Below are 23,454 nucleotides of genomic sequence, written 5' to 3'. Positions count from 1 at the left end.
TTCCAATTGATAGTAGTATGAGTTCTCCTTCCAACTCTTTCACTTACCAGCTATGAGACCTTGGGCAATATACTAAACCTCTCTAAACCTCTGTTCTTTCATCTTTAAAAAACAAGAACAGCATCTACTTAGTATTTGTTGAGCACTCCAGGCATCTTACAGCATCAGCTCTTTAAATCCTCACTGCAATCCCATGAGAAACATCTCATGGGAGATGAGATGTTAATCTCATCACGGGACATGAGATGATAATATAGCAACAAGTATATTATCCCCATTCCACACAGATGCACTCAGAGGCACAGAGGTGTTAAACAATTTGTCCAAGATTACTCAGCTATAATTTGAACCCCAAACTTGCACTGTAAGTCCCTGTGTTATATACTGTCTTTTTTAGGTTACAGTGATTCTCTAATGAGATAATGTCTACAGACACTTAGTACATGCAAGTTCAAGTACATGTAAACTACTGTTAAGATTCTAATGCCCATATTTGTAGCTTTTCAAAATGCTCTTTCCAAACTTGAAATCATCTAGAAAATAATTGCCTTGCTTCATCATTCAGAAAATAATTGCAAGTCCCATTTCCTACATAAATCTTTTTTTAACTGAGTTGATTGCTCTTCTCTAAAACTTCCCTTTGATATCTAAAGGACTGCAGAATTTGGCCCATGATTCTACACCAATGATTATGCCTTCGTACTTTATCAACAGTGATAATTATGGAGGAAGAAATTCCTTCTCATATCCCAACCCTGCTCATAGAAAGTCATTCATTCACTCACTCAGTAAGGGCCTATTCTATGTCAGGCTCTGAGTTAGGTGCTAGACATGTATGGCAAACAAAACACACAGTTCCTTTCCTCATGGAAATTTTTACAACAAACATGACAACACAAATAAATGTATAAACACAAATTGTGATAAATTTCATAAAACAATAAAAGAGGCCTTTGGAAAGAGTTTCAGTTCAGTTCAGTCGCTCAGTCGTGAGACAGTTTAAGGGATATAATCTAGCTGTAAGAAGTAAGAGAAGGCCTCTCTGAAGAAGTAACATCTAAGCTAAGACTTGAAGAATGAGTAGAAATTTTTCAGGGAAAGAGTGAATGAAAGAACAGTCCAGTCAAAGACCCTGAAGCAAAAGAGCCTGCCATGTTTAGAAACTGAAGAAAACCAAAGTAGCTGAGCTATAGTGAGCAAGAAAAAAGTGGCAGAAAATGAGGTTGTAAACTGTACAGGGCCAGGTGAGAATCTGATGAAGAGCAGGTATATTGCACAACTTGGAAAAAAAAACCTACTACTGTATTTGCACAGTACATACCCGGGAAATTGGACCTTGCCCATCTCTTCTTGACTAGAAGGGTGGGGATTGGCATAGTTTTAAAAAGAATGAGTAATCCTGACCTACTATTTCAAGGGTACTAGTGTTGCTTCTTGGAGAAGGCAATGGTACCCCACTCCAGTACTCTTGCCTAGAAAATCCCATGGATGGAGGAGCCTGGTAGGCTGTGGTCCATGAGGTCACTAAGAGTCAAACATGACTGAGCAACTCCACTTTCACTTTTCACTTTCATGCATTGGAGAAGGAAATGGCAACCCATTCCAGTGTTGTTGTCTGGAAAATCCCAGGGGTGGGGGAGCCTGGTGGGCTGACATCTATGGGGTCGGACAGAGTCGGACACGACTGAAGTGACTTAGCAGCAGCAGCAGCAGCAGCAGTGTTGCTTCTAAAACAGTGAATCCCTTAAACAACCTTTCATTTTGCCTAGAACTTACACAGCAAACATCCACACTGTCTACTATCATGTGCAAGCCATCGAAACAAGGTAAAGATGGTTGAATAACATTGCCTGTGATCACAAAGGCATTTACAGGCTAATAATATCAAGTAATACAAGAAAATGAATAAAAAGAATGGATGGAAGTTTAATGAGCATAATCTAAATAAGAAATTAAGCCCACTGCAAATTCTGAATTGTAACACTTAGTGTATAATGTATATTGAGGTTTAAATTATCTACTCAGTTATGGGAATTGGAAAGCCAGGTTGGGTGAGGGATGAAGATGGAGGGAATCAGATGAATGACTGAATGTCAAGCATCTAAAAACATGCCTGATACCTGACATGGCAACAGCAAGTGAAACTACGTTATTATCTACAGTGACTTTGAAATAAACTTTTTTCAATTTAACTAACAGGGTAATAACAAAATATCTGAATAAATAATTTGGTTATGTTAGCTATACATATACTACTAAAATGAGAAATGAACAAGACTTTCACAGTGGATATGGAAAAGTTCAAATATTAAGTGCAGCATGCAGTAAAAACTAGATATAAACATAGCTGCTGTCAGAAGTGTATATACTATCTAAATGTTTATCTTAAAAGGCTGAGTTGGACCATAAGGAAGGCTGAGGGCTGAAGACTTGATGGTGGTCCTTTTGAACTGTGGTCCTGGAGAAGACTCTTGAGTCCCTTGGACTGCAAGATCAAACCAGTCAATCCTAAAGGACATCAACCCTGAATATTCACTGGAAGGACCGATGCTGAAGCTCCAATACTTCGGCCACCTGATGCAAAGACCCAATTCATTGGAAAAGACTCTGAGTTGTGAAAGAGTGAGGGCAGGAGGAGAAGGGGGCAACGGAGGATGAGATGGTTGAATGGCATCACTAACTCAGTGGACATGAGTTTGAGCAAGCTACAGAAGACAGTGAAGGACAGGTAAGCCTGCGGTGCTGCAGTCCACGGGGTCGCTAAGAGTTGGACACGACTGAGCAACTGAACACCACCACAAATCATCTAAGCAATAATCCAACTGATTCAGCCTCGTACCCCTGCAGGACACTGTGGTTAGCATGAGGCTAGCCAACTAAATATTCCAACAAAGATGCAAAATCAGCGGCATCATATGCAGCCTCCCAGCAACAGCCTGAAGAGACGGAATCTCCCCCCTTACTTGGTTCCTAAGCTTTCTCTCTACGGAACTCTAGCAGCCATTTAGAACTAGTTTAGATGACTGGCTTTTTTGCTTGTCTCTCCAGACTATTCTGAATTACAGAGTCACTTCTGGTTTTAAAGCCCTAAAAACTCTACAGGAAACAAAGGCTAGAGAATTATGAATTGGACACACAGAGTACCAAAACGTAATGTAAAGGAGGAAATCTTTCTGCACTGGCAGACCAAAACAAATTGACTTACAAGCTGTTCATTCCAAACACTGCTACCAGTGTTCTTCTCAAATCCCAGAATTAATACCAAAGTGGTGAGAATAAAACTAGGGGCCTTTCCCAATAGGCAGGACAGGCATGAGACTTCCTGAATAAATCAACAAATGAATAAACAAATTTAATGGGAGGATATTTGATTTTGACTCAGACATCCTATAAAATCCTATAGATTAAAGCCAGCTGTGGTTGACCGCTGTGCTCTACAAGTATAAATGAAGAAGCATCTTACAGAAAGGGATCTAAAGCAGAGTTCAACATTCAAAAGGTCTTAGGGAGGTATGGAAGGAGCGTGGGAATCAGTATACTATCTGATATCATAGAAATGAAGGTATCAAGAACAACAGTAATTTTGATTGCTTTATTAAAATGTTCCTCATAGAATTCTTTACAAAAACATTATGTCCTAAAAAGCCATTCAACAAATATCAAGACCTTCTATGTATAGGACATTGATGGAAAAAGCAAGAGAATGTGTTCCTGATTCTTAATACAACTAAAAAATAAGCAAAATTCGGAAAGGTCAGTTCAAAAGCTTAAATTTTACATCACTTACAATTTCAATAATGCTGAAATTTTAATTTAGAATTGTGCTTACAGTGCTATCCCTATATTTTGTTCATAAGAACAAAAGCCCATCATTCCTTGCTATATAAAATATGCATGTTCATATTTTAGATATATTTATATAAATATATTTATATAAAACAAAATCTTCTGAGTTGCAGATAAATAAAAAATCTTAAAGAAACCAAAACAGTATCAAAGTTAAAATTATAATACATTTCACCCATTAATTCTAGTATAAGTTTAGACAGAGTTTTAGATCTTCTTCATGAAAGAAATGTACGAACTGTACCCTTGATTGTACCTCTACAAATAGGGCATTTTCTTAGAGAAGGGGCACAGTCTTTGCAAACTACTAGATGACCACAAGGAATAAACACTATGGACACTTCTTTGTCCATACACACTTTACATGTTCTTTCTTCTTGTAGTCTCCTCAATTGTTCTTCCACTGGTAGATCTAAGAAGAGAGAAAAAATGTTAATAAAAGGCAATTTGCTGCTTCTCCTCCAATGAAAAGCCAAGAAAATAAAAAACAATGTTTTCTTCTGGTTTAAATTATTAATATTTTACCTGAAACATTTTCTGTAGGAATGTATTTTATGTCTTGTTGCACTAAGGGAGCAAAAGCAAAAACATTACTATTACAAATAAGGTTAACAATATTCAGTCACAGAATATATGTTTTTAAACTAACAGTTTGGACTCTGGCCAAACACTATAAATAATTTTCATAATGTCAAGGCAATGAAAGCCTTTTTGTACAATTACTAGTTTACAAATTAAGTTATTTTCAATAATCATAAATTATTAATATATTTTCAATTGACCTAGAAAGTTTCAAAAGTAATTTTTCAGCACTCACCAAATAAACGCTTGTATAACATGGGATCAATTTCTTGTAGAGAGTTTTTGAATATGGTGGCTGCAACATTTCCTTTCACTAAAATAGTATCAATCAGTTCTCTGGCTTGTAAAGATGTTTGTGTTTTCTGTTTAATAACATCATGTTCTTGTTCACTAATCACTCTGGCAGTTAGGAGACTATCCAGAATTGGAAACACACAAGTCAAATGTTGAAAAAGTGCCATTCTATTCTTCCGGATTAATGACAGGTCATCTTTATAGAAAAGAACACAAACATAATCACATTCAAATTCTGCCCACAAATCTCCTTCCACATATACACATATAACTGAAAGAAAACAACCATAATTCAGTATCAGTTAGCACTGAAGTTGATAGATAGCTTGGCAGTACCAAAGTAGAAAATAACTCTACTTATGATAAGAACTAATGCTGAGCACTGTGATAGGCACTTCATATGTATTAACTCATTTCATCTTTACACAGCCCAGCTCAGTCAATAAAGAATCCTCTTGCAATGCAGGAGACCCCGGTTTGATTTCTGGGTTGGGAAGATCTGCTGGAGAAAGGATAGGCTATCCACTCCAGTATTCTTGGGCTTCCCTTGTGGCTCAGCTAGTAAAGAATCCACTTGCAATGTGGGAGACCTGGATTCGATCCCTGGGTTGGGAAGATCTTTTGGAGAAGGGAAAGGCTACCGACTCCAGTATTCTAGCCTGAAGAATTCCATGAATTGTATAGTTCATAGAGTCACAAAGAGTCGGACAGGACTGAGTGACTTTCACTAGCATCCTTATTTAGTAGATGAGAAAACAGAGGCACAATGAGGTAAGTAAATTGCTAAAGTACATAAAACTAGCAAAAGTCAAACCAAGGCAATTTGGTGTCATAATCTCTGCTCTCAACAATTCTGCAATACTGCTAATCTTTTAACCAAATAAACCTTAAAGCCAAATGAAACTGAAATTTCAATCCAATCTAATCCAAGTGGGGAAAGGCAAAATCAAGAGAATTAAAATGACAGGTTTTTTCTTAAATTATCAGTTACCCAAAAAATTTCTTTAAAATTCCATTTAATTATTAATTATTTCCCCAAATTATACATGATATCACCATTAGCTCAATATTTTATAACAATGGGGAAATGCCACTAACATTATGAAAAACAAATCCTACTTGTTACACCTTCCTGTGCTAAAGGATCACTGTATTCGCCTTAAAAATCTAGATTTTGTATCTACTAGTAAAATATTTTATATTTGAAACTCTGCAATTGTATTGTCTTTTTGGAATATGACTTATGAATCTAGGTTTGTTAATTAACCATCATATAGTTCTACCATGATCCATTAAGCTTTACTACAAAATAAAAAGAGAAGTTGAGTTGTCTAAAGAAGGATTATTTGAGGGGAGATGATTGATAGATTTTAGAAACTCTGACTCTATCAAATAGGACATGTAAATAAAACCATTTAACAAGGAACACTGTTTAACTAGTGCCTAGTCAGATGGTCCAGGCTCAAGATATACATTTAGAAGAGGACTGAAGCTCTGAAAATAAATGAGAAAATGAACAAAACAGTGAAATGAACAAAACAGTGAACAAAACAGTAAAATGTCAATGTTCAACACATACCTGCTGAATAAATAAACGATCAGGGTTCAGCAATTTAAAGAGCAGTAGGAACAAAGAAGTTTGAAGTAGATTACAGCAGAGGGATGGAAGAATCAGAATTTACCATATTGTTAAGTAATCTATGATTAAGAAGTAGCGATATATTAGAAAATTAAAATATAATTTTATATTGAAGTATATTCATTTTAAAGTTTTTTATTTTTCTAATTACATTTTATTTAAACTAATAAGTTCTCTGAAATTCTTAAGATTCCCAAAATTAGACTGCTACTGACTGAGGGAAATAGTCTCAGTTCAAAGTCATAGGCTATATTATGGCTTATAAGAAAGTAAAGACTTGAATATATCTTTGAAACATACTATTCTTTTATTCTGGAAAAAAATATCCTAAGTTGCCTCTTTAATTGCACATTTGTAAAGAAATCACTCACCTAGCATTCTGGGAAACTAGAAATTAATTAGTAACAGAAACATAAGAATTTTCATTGTCATTCAAAAAATATTTCTTGGGCACAGACTGCAGACATTGTGTGAGGTACTGTAGCTACATCAGTGAGCTGAGAAGTTACTAGATCTTTTTGACAATGCAAGTTATCTTATACCATTGACTTGGAGTCATCTGGAAACTGTTGATTTTTTTTTGAAGAAAAATAACTATTTTATAGCTGGATGGCTTTAGACTTCATAGGGTTTTTAAACAGTTGTGGATATGAGTGTTCTCTTCTTTGAGCAGTTGCTCACTGACTACCAGTGTTAAGAATATGACAACTACAGGAAGGACATGAAGCCTTATCTTACCTTTAAAATGAAAAAGAGAACTTGGTAAGGCTGGGCAAAGATAAATTTGGACTATACCACTGCTATACTGGTGACATGTACAACTGAATAAGTAAGTCACACTTTGTTAAATAGAGGATGCTGTATCACTACGATCTGATATGTCTATCTGGGTTGGCCAGGGGTAGATTTATCCAGGAATGGAGGGGACAATCTCACAGTCAACCATCCTGGGAAGAAAGAGGTCTCAGATGGCCACGGACAAGGGTAGGGGTGAAAACCTTTCTCATTCTGGGCTTTGTGGATATTTGGGGGCCTCCTGAGAAATCTGTATGCAGGTCAAGAAGCAACAGTTAGAACTGGACATGGAACAGCAGATTGGTTCCAAATTGGGAAAGGAGTACGTCAAGGCTGAATATTGTCACCCTGCTTATTTAACTTATATGCAGAGTACATCATGAGAAATGTTCGACTGGATGAAGCACAAGCTAGAATCAAGATTGCCGGGAAAATATCAATAACCTCATATATGCAGATGACATCACCCTTATGGCAGAAAGTGAAGAACTAAAGAGCCTCTTGATGAAAGTGAAAGACGAGAGTGAAAAAGTTGACTTAAAGCTCAACATTCAGAAAACTAAGATCATGGCATCTGGTCCCATCACTTCATGGCAAACAGATGGGCAAACAATGGAAACAGTGATAGGCTTTCTTTTGGGGGGCTCCAAAATCACTGCAGATGGTGACTGCAGCCATGAAATTAAAAGATGCGTGCACCTTGGAAGGTAAGTTATGATCAACCTAGACAGCATATTAAAAAGCAGAGACAGTACATTGCCAACAAAGGTCCGTCTAGTCAAAGCTATGGTTTTTCCAGTAGCTGGGTATGGATGTGAGAGTTGAACTATAAAGAAAGCTGAGCACCGAAGAATTGATATTTTTGAACTGTGGTGTTGGAGAAGACTCTTCAGAGTCCCTTGGACTGCAAGGAGATCCAACTAGTCCATTCTAAAGGAAATCAGTCCTGAACATTTATTGGAAGGATTGATGTTGAAGCTGAAACTCCAACACATTGGCCACCTGATGCGAAGAACTGACTTATTTGAAAAGACCGTGATGCTGAGAAAGATTGAAGGCAGGAGAAGAAGGGGATGACAGAGAATGAGATGGTTGGATGGCATCACCGACTCAATAGAATTGAGTTTGAGCAAGCTCTGGGAGTTGGTGATGGACAGGGAGGCCTGGTGTGCTATAGTCCACGGGGTCGCAAAGAGTCGGACATGACTGAGCGACTGAACTGAACTGAACTGAGTCTTGCTTGAGACTTTCCTAGTCATTTGTGTAAACTGGCCAGAGCTACAAAGAGATGAATCAGGAGCTAAGCAGAGAGATTCATGAGAATGGGGATAAGGAGCACAAGAGAGCACACATACAGTTATAGCTGTTAATTGCCATGTGTGATATAATGTCCTTCTGTGATTCCTAAATCTCCAGTAAGAGCTTGTTAAGAGTTGTAGTCTGTTTTCGGCTGTGTTGAAAGGACTCCTGGATCTAGTCCACGCTTCAGAAAGAGTGGCAAAGGGGAGATCAACATTTCTCCTTGTCCAGGCCAAAGTGATGATGGAAGCAGAGCAACCAGATGAGAATGAAGATGATGAGAAGAGAGGGTTTTCTGAAAAGCAACAGACCAGAGGTAACAAGGAGAACACATGGCTAGCAGGTAAGGTCATAGGCAACTTGTCTTGAGAGAATGTGAAACAGTATCCCGGCACTAAGACACTCCAAAGGGGAACTCAGATCTTGTGTGGGCAAATAGGAAACTTAATGATAATTTGTACATTACTTTTTAGGCAGAGGTTGAGACACACTGTTATGCTACTATTAACAGTTGTCCCTGATCCCATCCCAATTTACAGCAACGAGGAGTGAGCATCTAGTCTGGGATCAAAACTGTGCCATGGCTTCCCTGGTGGGCCAGCGGTTAAGAATCCACCTGTGGTGCCGAGGACGCTGGTCCAACCCCTGGTCTGGGAAGACGGCCCACGCCAAGGAGCAACTAAGCCTGCACACCACAACTACTACACATGCACTCTGAAGCTCGAGAGCTACAACTGCTGAAGCTCGAGTGCCACAGAGTCCAGGCTCCACAAGAGGAGAAGACACTGCAACGAGAAGCCAGGCACCACAACTAGAAGCCCACGTGCAGCAAGGAAGACCCAGTGCAGCCAAACATTTTTAAAAAAACAAAACTTTTTTTTTAATGTGCCATGAATAGTTATATACACAGTCAATTATTCAGAGTAAAAACAGAAATTAAGCAAAGGCAGGAAAATTTGCTTTCACTCAATATATACAATTTCAATTTACTAATAAGCAATCAAATATATTTTAATGTGAAGAAAGTTTGCAGAATTCAAACGTAGAAGACTGAACTTAAAATCCAATTGGATTAGTGAGTATATTGTCAGTAACATATACAAAAAAAAAAAAAAACAAAAAAAAAAACCATATACAGTGGCATCCTTATGGGAATAGAGACTATAAATAAATATGTGTACCTGATTCTTTTTCCTCAGTTGCTCTTTCTTTCTCCTCTTCCCTTATTTCATCTTCTGCATTAAGTAAATCTAATACAAGATCACTGATGGTTTTATAATTCTCTCCAGTTATTAGGATTTTACTCTGAACTGTCTGCTTTACCAGCCTTCTACTAAATCCCATTTCCAAAGCAGCTTTAACCACAGGTGTATTCATCATGACTGAATCTTCTGAATGGTTTTCTCCAGGTCCAAAATGAATAACTATATGAAATAAGGAATTTAACACATTATGGGAGAGTTTGTATATATTCTTAATTGCAATTTGTTACAATATCAAAAACATAAGGCCCAGAAAATATGCAGGTACTATTTTTGTACTACCTTTCGTAAATTTAAAATAATGATATACATGTTCAGTCACTAAAATAGGAATATGGAACATTGTATTCAGATACAAAATATGCATTATCTGGCATAACTATAAGTGGGAGAAAGAAATAGAATGTTGGTGCTGGTGGATCATCCCAACCAGTATTGAGATTCTTTTTTCCCCAAGTTGAATGAACAAATGAGCTTTCTAAATTAAAAATGTTTTATATAATTTTGAAATAGGCCAATTGTCATCACTCATCCCTATTACTGCAGTAGCCTTCTACAATACTGTTCCTATCTAATTTATTCTCAATATTGTAATCAGAATGACTTTTTAAAACCACAAATCTGAATTTCTATCAATTCCATCCACAATTCCTTTGCTTTTAAGGTAACATTCAATTGTGCCTTATAAGATCTTACACAATATGGACCCTAATCCCTTCAGCCTCATCACTTGCCACTTACTCATTTGCCTTCTAGCCCAGAAGTGACAAACTGACAGCTGCTGGGTCAAATTCTGCCTATTGTGCTGACCACTGTTAAGCCAGCCTGTCTCATTCATTTATCTGTTCACAAATCCTACTTCTATCCATACAAAAGTTTGTTCAGTTCTTCTAATGTGCCTGTTCTCCTTTGTCACTTAAGTCTTTCATGTGCTGTTCTCTCTGCCGAGAATATTCTTTTCCTCCCTTTGTTACTTGGTTAACTTTCATTCTTCAGTATGCTTCTGTTTTAAGACAAATACTTCTTCTGGAAAGGCTTTTCTGATCTTCCAAGTCTGGGCTAATTGTCCCATATGTGCTCTCAGAGCCTACTTTATTTTTTGCACCATTATCCTATCCGAGTATTTTCCTGTATCCCTCAGACTAGTAGCTCAAGAGAACAGGTGTTACATTTATCCTGTTCTTTATTCATTTCTCAGAACAGCAGAAGCGCAACAAATATTTATTGAATTGAATTTAACACTAGATAATGGAGAAGGGCTTACTCAAATATTGGCTCTATCATCTTTTAGGTTGAGGTGATGGACAGGTCACTTAACCTCTCGGAGCTTCCAAGTCCTTATTGAAAAATTGGGAATATTATTTTCTACTCTCTCCATTTCATAGAAATAATATGTATGCAATCTAATGTCATAGTGCACCTATTCCAACACTGGTCTGAAAACTGGATGTATGCAGTTTGTTAAAACTAGAGACAGTCAAGCCCCACTTTTAGATACTGTGATTTGATTCAGTAGGGTTAAAGTGAGACTAGAAATCTGTATATTTTTGGAGTTCCTCAGGCAATTATGATATGCACTAAGGTTTAAAAAATATTATGTGTATTTGAAAATTCACTGTAAATTATAAATCATAACATAAATGTATATAACGTAATTATCAACTTTCAATCTTAACAGTATCAAATGGTCCTAATATTTAAATGTAGCAATTATTATTAGTATACATACTTGGTGACTCTGTATTTTCATCTTCTGGATTGTCTGAAGTAGATAACAGCTACAAAAAAAGGTACATAAATTAAAATGTAAATTTTATCTTGTTCATTGCAATAAAAATTAATCAAGAGACTTATTCAATTTATTGCAAACCAACTTGTTTATTGGCAACATGGCTTTTTATGTCAAAAGCAGAATTTTATTTACATTCAACAGCAATTCTGTAGGCCATAAACTAGTAAGACTTTCTTCATGTGTATATGTATTAACAAATAAAACTCATTTTCAATAAGGCACAAAAAGGGTTATACCTTTTCAGTGATCTACCAGACAATCATTGTTAACCTATTATCCCAAAGATCTTCCATTTTCTGGGTATTTCCTTGGGATAAGCTGGATCTAATATTAGTTCCATTGACCGTGGCTAGGAGTATTTGACTCTCAAGCTATTCTGTAAGTTCTTATTTGCTTTTCTGGGAAGATTAGAAAGAGCAATACAATTATCTTCTTCAAATCCTTTTAAGAAAAGTTTATATAATATACAAATATATATAGAGAGAGTATATAAATATATATATATAATATATAACATCATCATGGTGATATAGAGTGTAACTTAAATGCTACTACCTAGTCAATTTTTTCCTCAAGTAATTTAATTTATTACAACTTTATTAGAGTAATATTCAGAAACATAACTTAAATATTATTTTTCAGAAGGTTTCTAATTTTGGATCTGCTGTTATCCAAAGAGTAGCACTCTCTACTATTTATTGACTATGCCAAAGCCTTTGACTGTGTGGATCACAATAAACTGTGGAAAATTCTGAGAGATGAGAATACCAGACCACCTGACCTGCCTCTTGAGAAACCTGTATGCAGGTCAGGAAGCAACAGTTAGAACTGGACATGGAACAACAGACTGGTTCCAAATTGGAAAAGGAGTACGTCAAGGCTGAATATTGTCACCCTGCTTATTTAATTTATATGCAGAGTACATCATGAAAAACGCTGGGCTGGAGGAAGCACAAGTTGGAATCAAGATTGCCGGGAGAAATATCAATAACCTCAGATATGCAAATGACACCACCCTTATGGCAGAAAGTGAAGAACTAAAGAGCCTTTTGATGAAAGTGAAAGAGGAGAGTGAAAAAGTTGGCTTAAAACTCAACATTCAGAAAACTAAGATCATGGCATCTGGTCCCATCACTTCATGGCAAACAGATGGGGAAACAGTGGCTGACTTTATTTTTTTGGGCTCCAAAATCACTGCAGATGGTGACTGCAGCCATGAAATCAAAAGACGCTTACTCCTTGAAAGCAAAGTTATGACCAATTTAGACAGCATATTAAAAAGCAGAGACATTACTTTGCCAACAAAGGTCCGTCTAGTCAAGGCTATGGTTTTTCCAGTAGTCATGTATGGATGTGAGAGCTGGACTATAAAGAAAGCTGAGCGCCAAAGAATTGATGCTTTTGAACTGTGGTGTTGGAGAAGACTCTTGAGATTCCCCTATACTGCAAGGAGATACAACCAGTCCATCCTAAAGGAGATCAATCCTGGGTGTTCACTGGAAGGACTGATGTTGAAGCTGAAACCCCAATACTTTGGCCACCTGATGTAAAGAGCTGACTCATTGGAAAAGACCCTGATGTTGGGAAAGATTGAGGGCACGAGGAGAAGGGGACAACAGAGGATGAGATGGTTGGATGGCATCACCAACTCAATGGACATGAGTTTGGGTAGGCTCCGGCAGTTGGTGATGGACACGGAGGCCTGGCATGCTGCGGTTCATGGGGTCACAAAGAGTCGGACACGACTGAGCGACTGAACTAAACTAAAGTGAGCACTCTCTAAGATCATGCTGGGTGTTGAAAAAAGAAAGTGTATTTTTAAAGTGATTCTTATCTTTTCACTAAAATCTACTCTCTGTAATTATCAGAAAACAATTTGTCAGAAAGTCAATTTAACAAATGATTTTAAAAAACTGTCCCTTACCTGTTCAAGTAGATGAGGGTAACTGGCTTGAACTCGACTGATGAACTCTTGTCCTTTAATTTGTATTAAGTACTCACACCTAAAATGTAAACAAAATTAAATCTGGTTATTTCAATTTAAACAAATTTAAATCTGGTTATTTTAATCTGACCATTTGTAGCCTGGTAAATATTTCAAATGAACATAAGCATAATTATAACCACTTGACTATTCATTTAGCATATAGGAAGTGGTAAGAGATAATGCAGTCAAAAGCAATTTATCAGCAAGAGGAGGGCTGTAACTGGTAATCAGCCAAGGCTGAGGCAGGTAGAGGTCCTGAGGCTCTCGAGTCTACTGAGAGAAGCAAGGCTGTCTCCATTCCGAGTTCCCAGCTGCTCTTTTCAACTTCCAAGATTTCTAAAAACACTCTGAACACTAATAACAAGGAGACAAGGTAGAAAGTTCCCTAATAAATGATGCTGTATGTATGTATGTATGTTTAAAGGCTGAAAATATACAAAGAGAAAGAATGAGGAAGATGAACAACATTTTCTAGTATGTCAGACATTCACAAGTTTGGAAGTTCCTATATAATATATATCCATTATTGAATTTAAGTACAAAATGAATTCATGACTCAATCACAGCAAAATTATCAGTTCTTTATATATTCACAAAATTACCACAATAGAAAGCTAGCAGCACTTTTTAAATACGTCTATGTTTTTTAAAGGTATTCTTTTTAATCTTCATAATTTTTGAAATCTGAAATATTTGGGGAGTGCAAAGTTGTTACAAGGGAAGACTAGTATTAAAAACTTATATAATGTAAACATTTAGTAATCAACATTAATAAATATTAGAAGACCATTAAAAATATAATTAAAGGCTACCTGATTTCAATTTAAAAAGGAGTGAAAGCAAGCATGGAATAATCAAAAGACATGACAGCAAAATGTTATGCAGTGACCAAAACAGATGAAATGGATCTATAATTATCCTGATGACTCTGTTTCATTTTGCAATCAGCCTGGTACTTCTGATCTCCTTCATCCATCTCTCTTTTTTTCTGTTTACCCAAAGCACTTATTATATTCCAACATGCTATATAATTTAATTATGAAGCTTGTATTAATTGCTTGATTTCTCCTGCTATAAGTTTAGCATATGAAACCAGGAGTTTTGATTTTGTTCAACCAACTATATTAAATATCTACAACAGTGCCTGGTAATAGGTAATTAATATTATTGAGTGTTCAAGTGGAAATATGTTCAAGATATAACGTTGACTGAAAAGTTTCAAAATAGTATATATATCTAATTTATATAAAATTTTATACATTTGAGATGTCTCTGGAGGGATGTTCATGAAAATGGTAACTGTGGTCATCTTTAGGTGGTGAGATTTCTCAACATTTAAATTTTTTCTCTCTGTACTTTCCTGTAATATGTGACTTGGGTTTATAATGAGCATGTTATTTTAATATATACATATATATATTAATTACACACACAAAGAAATCCTGAACTATTTATCTTAAATTTCCACCAAAACTTTTTAAGCAGTTATTTTTCTAGTAAGCTTCCCTAAATTTATTCACAAATGTATTTTTTAAACAAAGACAGACTAAAGTAACAGTTGATTAAGTTACACACATAAAACTCATCTTACACACATGTGCATAGAAAATCTCAAAACAATTACCGTGGAAACCACTTGGCATGTTCCACCCATGGATCATCTCCAGATTCCCAACACCTCAGTCCACCATCACAGCAAAAGCATTTCACATCATCACTGTGACCTAAAATTAATTTTGGACCAAAACTTATGAATCCATATAATTTTACCACTAAAATGTATAAGATAAACATGTTGAATATTTTTTTAATTATCAGGTTAAGCTTCTTACCCACATAATAAAAACCTGCACTTGCAAGCTGCTCAGGATGAACTGGAACACTAGAGGGCCAGCTGCAGAATGTTTTAATGCGGGCTGCATATGTCTGCATGCTCAGATTAGAAGCAGTGTACCTTGAAGTGCCTTGGAGCTGATTTCCTAAAAACGGACAGCTGGGGAAATGTCTCAGGTGTTCTGACATAGCATCATCCTTTGGTTCCCAATTGCTCAATGTTCCACCACAGGCAAAGCAAGCCACTCTGTCTCCAGGCCCTATGTAGTAAAAGCCTGCTTTTGCCAGGTCTGTCGGTGACAGAAAAGTCAACGGCCACATCTGGAAGGTAAGTAATCTGGCTTTTTCAGTATTCATTGCACAAGGGTAGGAACTTATCCTCAAGGCAGAAAAATCTTGATTTGGTCCAGAGTTTAAAAGATTTGATGGAAAGCTTGAATAAGAGCCACTGAAGTAGCCACTGTTTTCCAAACTGGGAAGTAGTGAATGTGTGGAATTTGTTAACGAAGGAAAAGTAGGCTGAGAAGAGGCTCCTGAAACGCTAACTGAATTTAGATTCTGAACAAAGCTACAGCTAGGATACAACTTTTTATGCTTTTCAATAGGATTGTCTCCTTGTTTCCAGTTATCCAGCATCAGTCCACAACAGAAGCATTTGACTTTGTCATTCACACCAGTGTAATAAAAACCAGCACGAGCAAGACTCCTTTCTGAGACAGGAACACCGGCGGGGAAAGTTGAATATGTTGACATTCGGTAGAGCTCACATGAAAAGTCATACTTCAGTTCAAACATGTTGGCACTCTTCATCAAATTTGATAAGAATACGCTATTTTCTACTATGTTCATAATGAAATGGATGGGGAGGAAAAGGGACTAGTCTTTCTCTGGGGAGGTAGTTTTGTGCATGGCTTTTGATTTTATTCATTTTAGTACTAGGCTGAACACTTAGAACAGGAAATCTTTCATTCTTTTTTCTTCTATGCATTTAGGATTACAGCATGGCAAGATTCTAAATCCTATACTGATACATTTTTAGGGACAGTTATGTACAACTTGCACCTCTGCATACTCTTGATATATACAATGTAAACATGATGCTACACAGTACCTTGTGATGAAAATGAAAACCTTCATAAAAATGTAGAATGCGTTAGGTCGTCAATATGCCATTTTGTGTCCAGTGTCTCCACAGGTAGGTCACCCTCTCCACTAGTATGCTTCAGTGACATTCAGTCAGCCTGAAGATAAAATGTCTCACATAGTTTGTTTTGGCAGAAAGCTATGCTGCTTAAATGTCCCATATACACAAAAATATTCAAATTATACTTATTCTGCTTTTAATTGTGAAATTTTGGAGCCAGGGAAAAGAAAGTGTAAAACCTAACTCAAAAGAAGAAAAGAATGGATTATTATATTTCACTGATTCTAAGGCACATGTTTCAATATCTCTGTTATGGAGAGGTATCTTACAATCAATGGCATTTCACATTTTAATTAACAGGATTTTTATTTCTAGAAGGTACATAAAATAATGGCATGCTTTACAAACGATGATATCTTAGATTCAGTGAAATGCAGTATATCCTAAATCTTACTCAAATTAATTAATTTTTCTTTCTACAACCATTTTAATAGGGAGAACAAAACAATTCAAAATTTTCTTCCAGATGAAGAACTGAAGTAGTATCAGAATTGGCTCACAGATCTTAAGACCTGGTTTTAAGATTTATTTAATAATAATTACTTCCATAGATAGGTACCTGACTGCTGAGTCATAGTGATGCCTCTAGATCTTAGCAAATTAAACATTCCATTTCAAATAAACTATCAGAGATGAGTATATTTGCTCATTTGATCTTTTAGGCTCAGCTCCATGCTGTGGAGAGCCAACATCAAATCTCCTGATAATGAATTTATTTTTAAAAACGGTCAAAAGTCAGAGTGCTGAGTCTCCAAGCTAAGATGGATAATAAACTAAAAAAAAAAAAGAATTAAAAAAATTTGACTTTGGTCAGAAACTATTTCACAGATAGCACACCTTGAACCAGAATTTATCCTGACAAAACATAATAAATTTACTTTGTTACAATCCACTTCTTCTGAACAGCAGAGACCTCAAAATTCAGAATTTCTCAATTAAGACTAGCTACCAGTAGGCAGGTCTACATCAATAGTATCAGTAATGACCAATAAACAAGTCATCATGGTTCTTCCAGAAGTGATTTGCAAGCATGTTTCCTGGGTCTTACATATATTGAGGCTTTTTACTGCAGACTTCAATGCTTTCCTTCCAGGTGGCATCAGAAACATCTCAATACCAGTGATTATTTCCCTCAAAGGTGAATTATTCTGTTTAACTTCAGTATTCCTTTCACTAGTCAATAATTTTACACATTGTTATAAAATGTATATTATTTGTGTTATTTTGAAATATAAAACTCTTGGTGTTATCACTGTCTCTGTGTGTTGTTACTACTATCTCTGTGTGTGTTTCTTTCTGAATTAAGTTTGTTCACTTAGCAAAAAGTAACAATCCACCCATCACTCTCGTTCTAATTATTCTCAGAGATAACAACCCATTTGAACAAACTAAATTTTTGACTTTCAAAATATCGATAGGCTTAGAAATGGTTAATTTCTTTACCAATCATCACGTTTATCTTTCACACTTACTCTTATTTTGTTGTACCTATCAAAAAGTTTTGGTTTTGACATTTCTTTGTCACTGCAGAAATCTTTTAACATGCCAAAGGTTTTATATGCATATTTCTCTAACTTAGCAGAAGGCTGAATATTAACTCTTTGTTCTAGATAACTGTCATTCATTTTTAAATCTTTACCAAACACAGGTACAATTTTTTTCTATTCTACACAGCAGCCAGTAGGAAACTGCCTGGCCAACTTTGAAAAAAAGTACTTCAACAATATGTCTCGGCTACAATCATTTCTCTATATCCACAAGTCAAATTCAAAATCAAACCTATTATTACTGTGTAATTATACCTTTTATAACTAGATCATATTTTTTAAATTAACATTCTTTGGATACCAAAAACTCCAGTTATCTACTTTGTTTATTCATGCACAAAACTACCTCCCTCAGATCAGACTAAGTCCCTTTTAAGAGTTTTAGGCCTCCATTTTCAGATGTTTTGATTTATAGAAAAAACTGGAAAAAAAATCTAGAAGTAGAACAGTTCCTCTCTCTTGTAAAACCTGTTTAAAAAAAAAAAAAGACAGTTTTAAAAGTCAAATAATTCATAGATGTTACACCATTATCACTTTGTAAACATTTTTTCCAAAGCAAAGCACTAGTATTTACTGAATGTCTACCATACACAAGTTGGTGTACTAGCCACTGTAGAGGCCAAAAATTCCCAGATGAAAACCAGAGGCCTCAGATTGGTGGCCAGCAGAGGTATTATGTTTGGCTTGCACAGAATTAGACTCCAGCATTTCACTAATTTTTTAAACTTTTCACTTTTAAATTGATTTATATAGAGAGAAAACTTGTAAACGTAAGAGTTTCCACATCCTGCACTCAACTTCCTTCAAATTAGTATCTTATATAACCATAGTGTAACTAAAGAAACCAGGAAATTAACATTGAAACAGTGCTGTTAATTAATCTGTATGCCTCATTTGAATTCCACCAGCCTTCCAAGTAAGACTTTTCCTGGGAAAATATCACTGTATTTTTCAATGTTTTAGTTAATTATCAACACCTTTTGTAAGTAAGAGAAATTCCAGACTTCCCCAGTGGTCAAGACTCCACACTTCCACTAAACGGGGCAAGGGTTCAGTCCCTGGACAGGAAATTAAGATCCTGCATGTTACGTGGAAGGGCCAAAAAAAAAAAGTAAGAGATCCCATGACATTCTAGATCCCAATGCTCTCATAAAAATATCAAAAGATCTCACTATGCTAGGTATACATTCCTGGATGGCAACAATAAGCTAGTGCTAAGCAGTGGCTGCACCCTTTGGGGAGGGTACATGCTCTCCCATTTGGCACTCTGATACAGAGTTTCTTTTCCTTTATAGTTTATTACAAATAATGAGTATAGTTTCCTGTGCTATACAGGAGGTCCTTGTTGATTTCACAGAGAGAGAGTTAGTGTGTATATGTCAATCCTATCTTCCTAATTTATCCCTCCCCCTTCTTCCTTTTTGGTAGCAGTAAGTTTGTTTTCTATGCCTGGGGAAAACCACTCTCAATATGAGTAACACCAATGGCTTCTTTCCCAAAACCAGTGGAATTTTTCACACCTGCCACTGGGGCCCACTTCCTCTAACAAATGTTCTAGTTCCTTGGCTTCTCTCTTGGAATTCCTCTTTCCTTTCTAGTGGTTACTTCTCAGATTGGCTCAACCCCAATCACACCTCTTCTCACTCTTCACTTCTAGTGGGCAATCTCCCTAATGCCAGGGATACTGGATATCTCTTTCCTCTTGGACACTTAGCACATCCAAGTCTCTGATACTGGAGGTTAAGTGTGCCTTTTGTCTCTAGCTCAGTCCGTAAAGAATCAGCTTGCAATGCAGGAGACCCGGGTTCCATTCCTGGGTCGGGAAGATCCCCTGGAGAAAGAAAGGACAACCCACTCCAGTATTCTTGCCTGGAGAATCCCATGGACAGAAGACCCTGGCAGGTTACAGTCCATGGGGTCGCAAGAGTTGGACACAACTAAGTACCTAAATCATCACCCCCTAGTCTGCGGTCTCCTTCACAGCAGAACTGTGCTGCAGCTCTGTATCAATCCTCCTAGCCCCACATCCATCCAGTCTGGCATACAATGAAGACAGTTTCTGTTGAGAAGTCAATGTCAGCAAACTTGCCTGAGCCCCTCAAGGACCGCAGCACCCTCATCTGCATGGTATTAAGGACATCAATTTTACATTAATGACTACAAAGTCTGCTAGGTGATGGTTTAGTACAGGCTTTGGAGTCAGATATCTTCGGTTTCCAATACTCATCAGTCTCCCCATACCAGAGGTGTGATCTTGGGCAAGTAAATCTCCCTGAGCCCAGAGTTTTCTCATTGTCAGTGGAGATAAATATGGCAACTGCTTCGTAGGACTGTGAAAAACCTGAAGGACACATGTCAAGTCTTTTTAGAGAGTCTTTGAGTACACTAGGTCTTAGAAACATCTAATGTTAGCAAAAAATAATGACAAAGTTAATAATACTGTTAGTTTAGCATCAGGTAAATATCTCCAGCACTTTAATAACTAGATTAAGAGCACTACAGGATTTCCAGGCCGATTACCAGGAAAACACCAAAAATCGGCTCTTTCCTGCCACCACTTGGGAACACTCCTCTGTCTGGCACCGACTGAGGACAGTGACACCTCTTGGGCTTAGTCGCTCAGTCCAGTCGGCTCTGTGCGACCCCATGGCTGTGGCTCTCCAGGCTCCTCTGTCCAGGGGATTCTCCAGGCGAGAACTCGGGAGTGGGTCGCCATGCCCTCCTGCAGTGATACCTTCCGGCCATCCATTAAAACTGTCAAACACCCCCCCCACTTCCACTGACTCACGGCAAAAGGAAAACAGGAACTGCACACCTGGCAGAAGGCGGAAGGAAAGCGAGTGTCGGCGAAGCAGGGCCAAAGCCAGCGGCCCCCAGAGCTGGAGGGCAAGTCTGGGCGGCGGCGGCGGCGGGGACCGGCCTGAGGAAACCCGCCTGAGGAGCGCGGCCGCGCCAGTCAGGGCCGCCCGGGCTCGCACTCTAATCCCGCGCCGGCTCGCGAGACCCCGGAAGAGCCGCAGACGCGGCCCCCTCCCGCGCGGCGTCCCGGGGGGTCGCGCGCACGCGCGCGCGCACGCTCACTCACCGCAGTCCTGCTCGCCGGCTTGCCGCCCCGCGCCGGTGCGCGCCAGAGGGGATGTGCCGGCCGAGACCTGGCGGGCGCCACCCGTCGCCCCCGCCGTTCGGGGCGGGCCGGAGGCTCCCGCGGCCTTTTAACCGTCTTCCCCACCCCCACCCCGCCCCGCCCCTTCCCCACCCCTTCCCCGCTCCCCGCGTCCCGCACTCCTCCCAGCGGTTTGCTTGTGAGCTGGTGCTTTCCTCTGAAGTCTTAGGGGAACTCCAACGGTAATAACCACACACACTTCCCCTTAATCAGTGGCCTGGCAGACCCACTCGGGGATTTCCATGACCCAGAAAGCGTGACTGTTTCTTAACCGGGGCGGATCGACGTGGCATTTACTGAAAGACCTTTTCTTCATTGTTCGTGGGCCAGAGGAAATCTTGATAATCTGTGAGGCGGCAAGATGATCATTGGTCAGCCTGACTGGAAAAGGTGCATCTCCCCACGTAATAAAATATTAAACTTTGTGCAAGCTTTCTGATTTATTTTTACTTTTCGTTCTAATTGGAAAGCATGAGTGGAAATGTAGGGGTTTTGTTAAAAAAAAATCACAAGATTCTCCTTTTCAATTTATTTTTAGTCTTTTAAAAGAGATGACCATATTTAGCGAAAAAAAATTCTTTTTTTCTGGTTGGTTAGTTGTTTTTATAACTAGGGTGGAGTTGGCTGTAAAACAAATTCCTCTTTGTAGTCTTCAGTTTCACAGGGGAGATGTCTACCATGGTAGCCTCATAGAAATCTGAAGTCAGAGTCTCACTGCACTGTCATATTTTCCTCAACATTTCCTGCCTAAGGAGTCAGTTTAAGCACGTGTATCTAAAGACAGTGCATGCCAGGATAACAAATGGATTGGGAGAGCTCACCAGATTTTCCTGCCTTCCGGTAAATTAAGAAAAGATACCAAGCACTAAAGGCAGAACTGTAATATTACTTAGTACTTCACTCTTCTGTGGAAACAAGGATGCAGTACAGTCAGGATGAGCTGGGGTAACTTCTGTGTTAGCTGATTTGACTGTCCATAGCAGATTTCCAGCTGGAACTATATAAAAAAGATTAAGTTTACTTATGTGGAGATTTCGATTCATTTTTGAGCCTGCGTAGTTCAAAATTTTATAAGCCATTTTCAACTCTGTGAGATGGTGGAAAAAAATTTTGTGATCTTTATATATATTTATAATCATGTACCCACCAAAATAATTTTGGAAAACTATATTTCTCTGCACATTTTTAACTTAGCATTAAAACACAAAAGTTGTGGTTGCTAAGGAACTACTAAATCTAGACATTGATGTCTTAGAATAAGATTGATCAACAGTCTTTCAAATGTATTCAGTGGACTACAAATACCATTTGATAACCTTCATTATTAATATATCAGTTCATCTTTAATAGTTGGAAATATTTTATCATTGTTTTTTATCCTTGAACATTCTACTTGCCCACAGAATTTCTGTGTTTAAAATGGACATCTTTATGATCCCTCTGGCACAAATTTCTGAAACATGTATAAATTGAAATTTGATTTTTTTCCTGTGATCATAGGCTGTAACTCAAAATTTTCTCCTTGACTATATTATCATTTATATTACTTTCAGTACTTATACTCAAAGTCAATTGGTCAAAGCAATATAAACATATGCTGATATAACAATATACTCATAAAAAATGATTCTTTTACAAATGCAGTCTTAATGGGGGCTGCAGCTTATATTTGAACAATTTATTCAAGTGTGTGTTCATGAATATTACTTATTAGAATATTATACAGTTCAGCATAGATTCTCTTCCTTTTTTTAATTTCCAAATTTTATGTGTTGAAAAATCTTTTTTACATAAGTAGACTGGCCCAAAAGAAATGTTATATCAATTTTTTTCCAAAATTTTAAACACCTGTTTTATAGCTCCAAAATTATTTAGTAATCTTTAATCCTAAAATGGAATTAGGTTTCAATAGACAACTCGTTTTGTTGAACTCTGTGACTTGGAAACCACAGGTATTTTACCCAAATAGGATTGCCAGAGTTAGCAATACAGGAAGCCTAGTTACATTTAAATTTGAGACAAACAACAAATAGTTTTTTAGTATAATTATGTGCCATGCAATATATTACTCATTGACTATATTAGTCATTGATTCGCTAGAATTAAAATTTAACTGGGTGACCTGTATTTTACCTGATGAAATACCTGTATTTTATCTGATAACTATACCCAGATATATGGCATCACCAACTTGATTGACATGAGTTTGAG

The 23,454-nt window shown here is 37.4% G+C and overlaps 1 protein-coding gene across 2 annotated transcripts; it reads right to left on the bottom strand.

Moving 5' to 3' along the window:
- Positions 1 to 3,578: 3,578 nt before the first annotated feature.
- On the bottom strand, positions 3,579 to 21,289 carry BIRC3 (baculoviral IAP repeat containing 3). Of its 2 annotated transcripts, none has more exons than XM_065943928.1 (9): positions 21,166 to 21,289; positions 15,329 to 18,548; positions 15,121 to 15,220; positions 13,434 to 13,512; positions 11,447 to 11,495; positions 9,637 to 9,879; positions 4,664 to 4,918; positions 4,372 to 4,413; positions 3,579 to 4,258 (listed from the first exon to the last, which is right to left on the bottom strand). In XM_065943928.1, exons 2-9 carry the CDS (start codon positions 16,176 to 16,178, stop codon positions 4,065 to 4,067), a joined length of 1,812 nt encoding a protein of 603 aa, XP_065800000.1. In that variant the 5' UTR covers positions 16,179 to 18,548; positions 21,166 to 21,289; the 3' UTR covers positions 3,579 to 4,064. The 2 variants fall into 2 exon arrangements, with proteins under 2 accessions (XP_065800000.1, XP_065800001.1); XM_065943929.1 differs by lacking the exon at positions 21,166 to 21,289 and adding an exon at positions 20,896 to 21,089.
- Between the last annotated feature and the right edge of the window lie 2,165 nt (positions 21,290 to 23,454).

This window comes from Muntiacus reevesi, chromosome 9, assembly GCF_963930625.1.
Source record: "Muntiacus reevesi chromosome 9, mMunRee1.1, whole genome shotgun sequence".
In the NCBI taxonomy this organism is placed as follows: Eukaryota; Metazoa; Chordata; class Mammalia; order Artiodactyla; family Cervidae; genus Muntiacus; species Muntiacus reevesi.
This window is presented reverse-complemented; position numbering and strand designations above follow the sequence as displayed.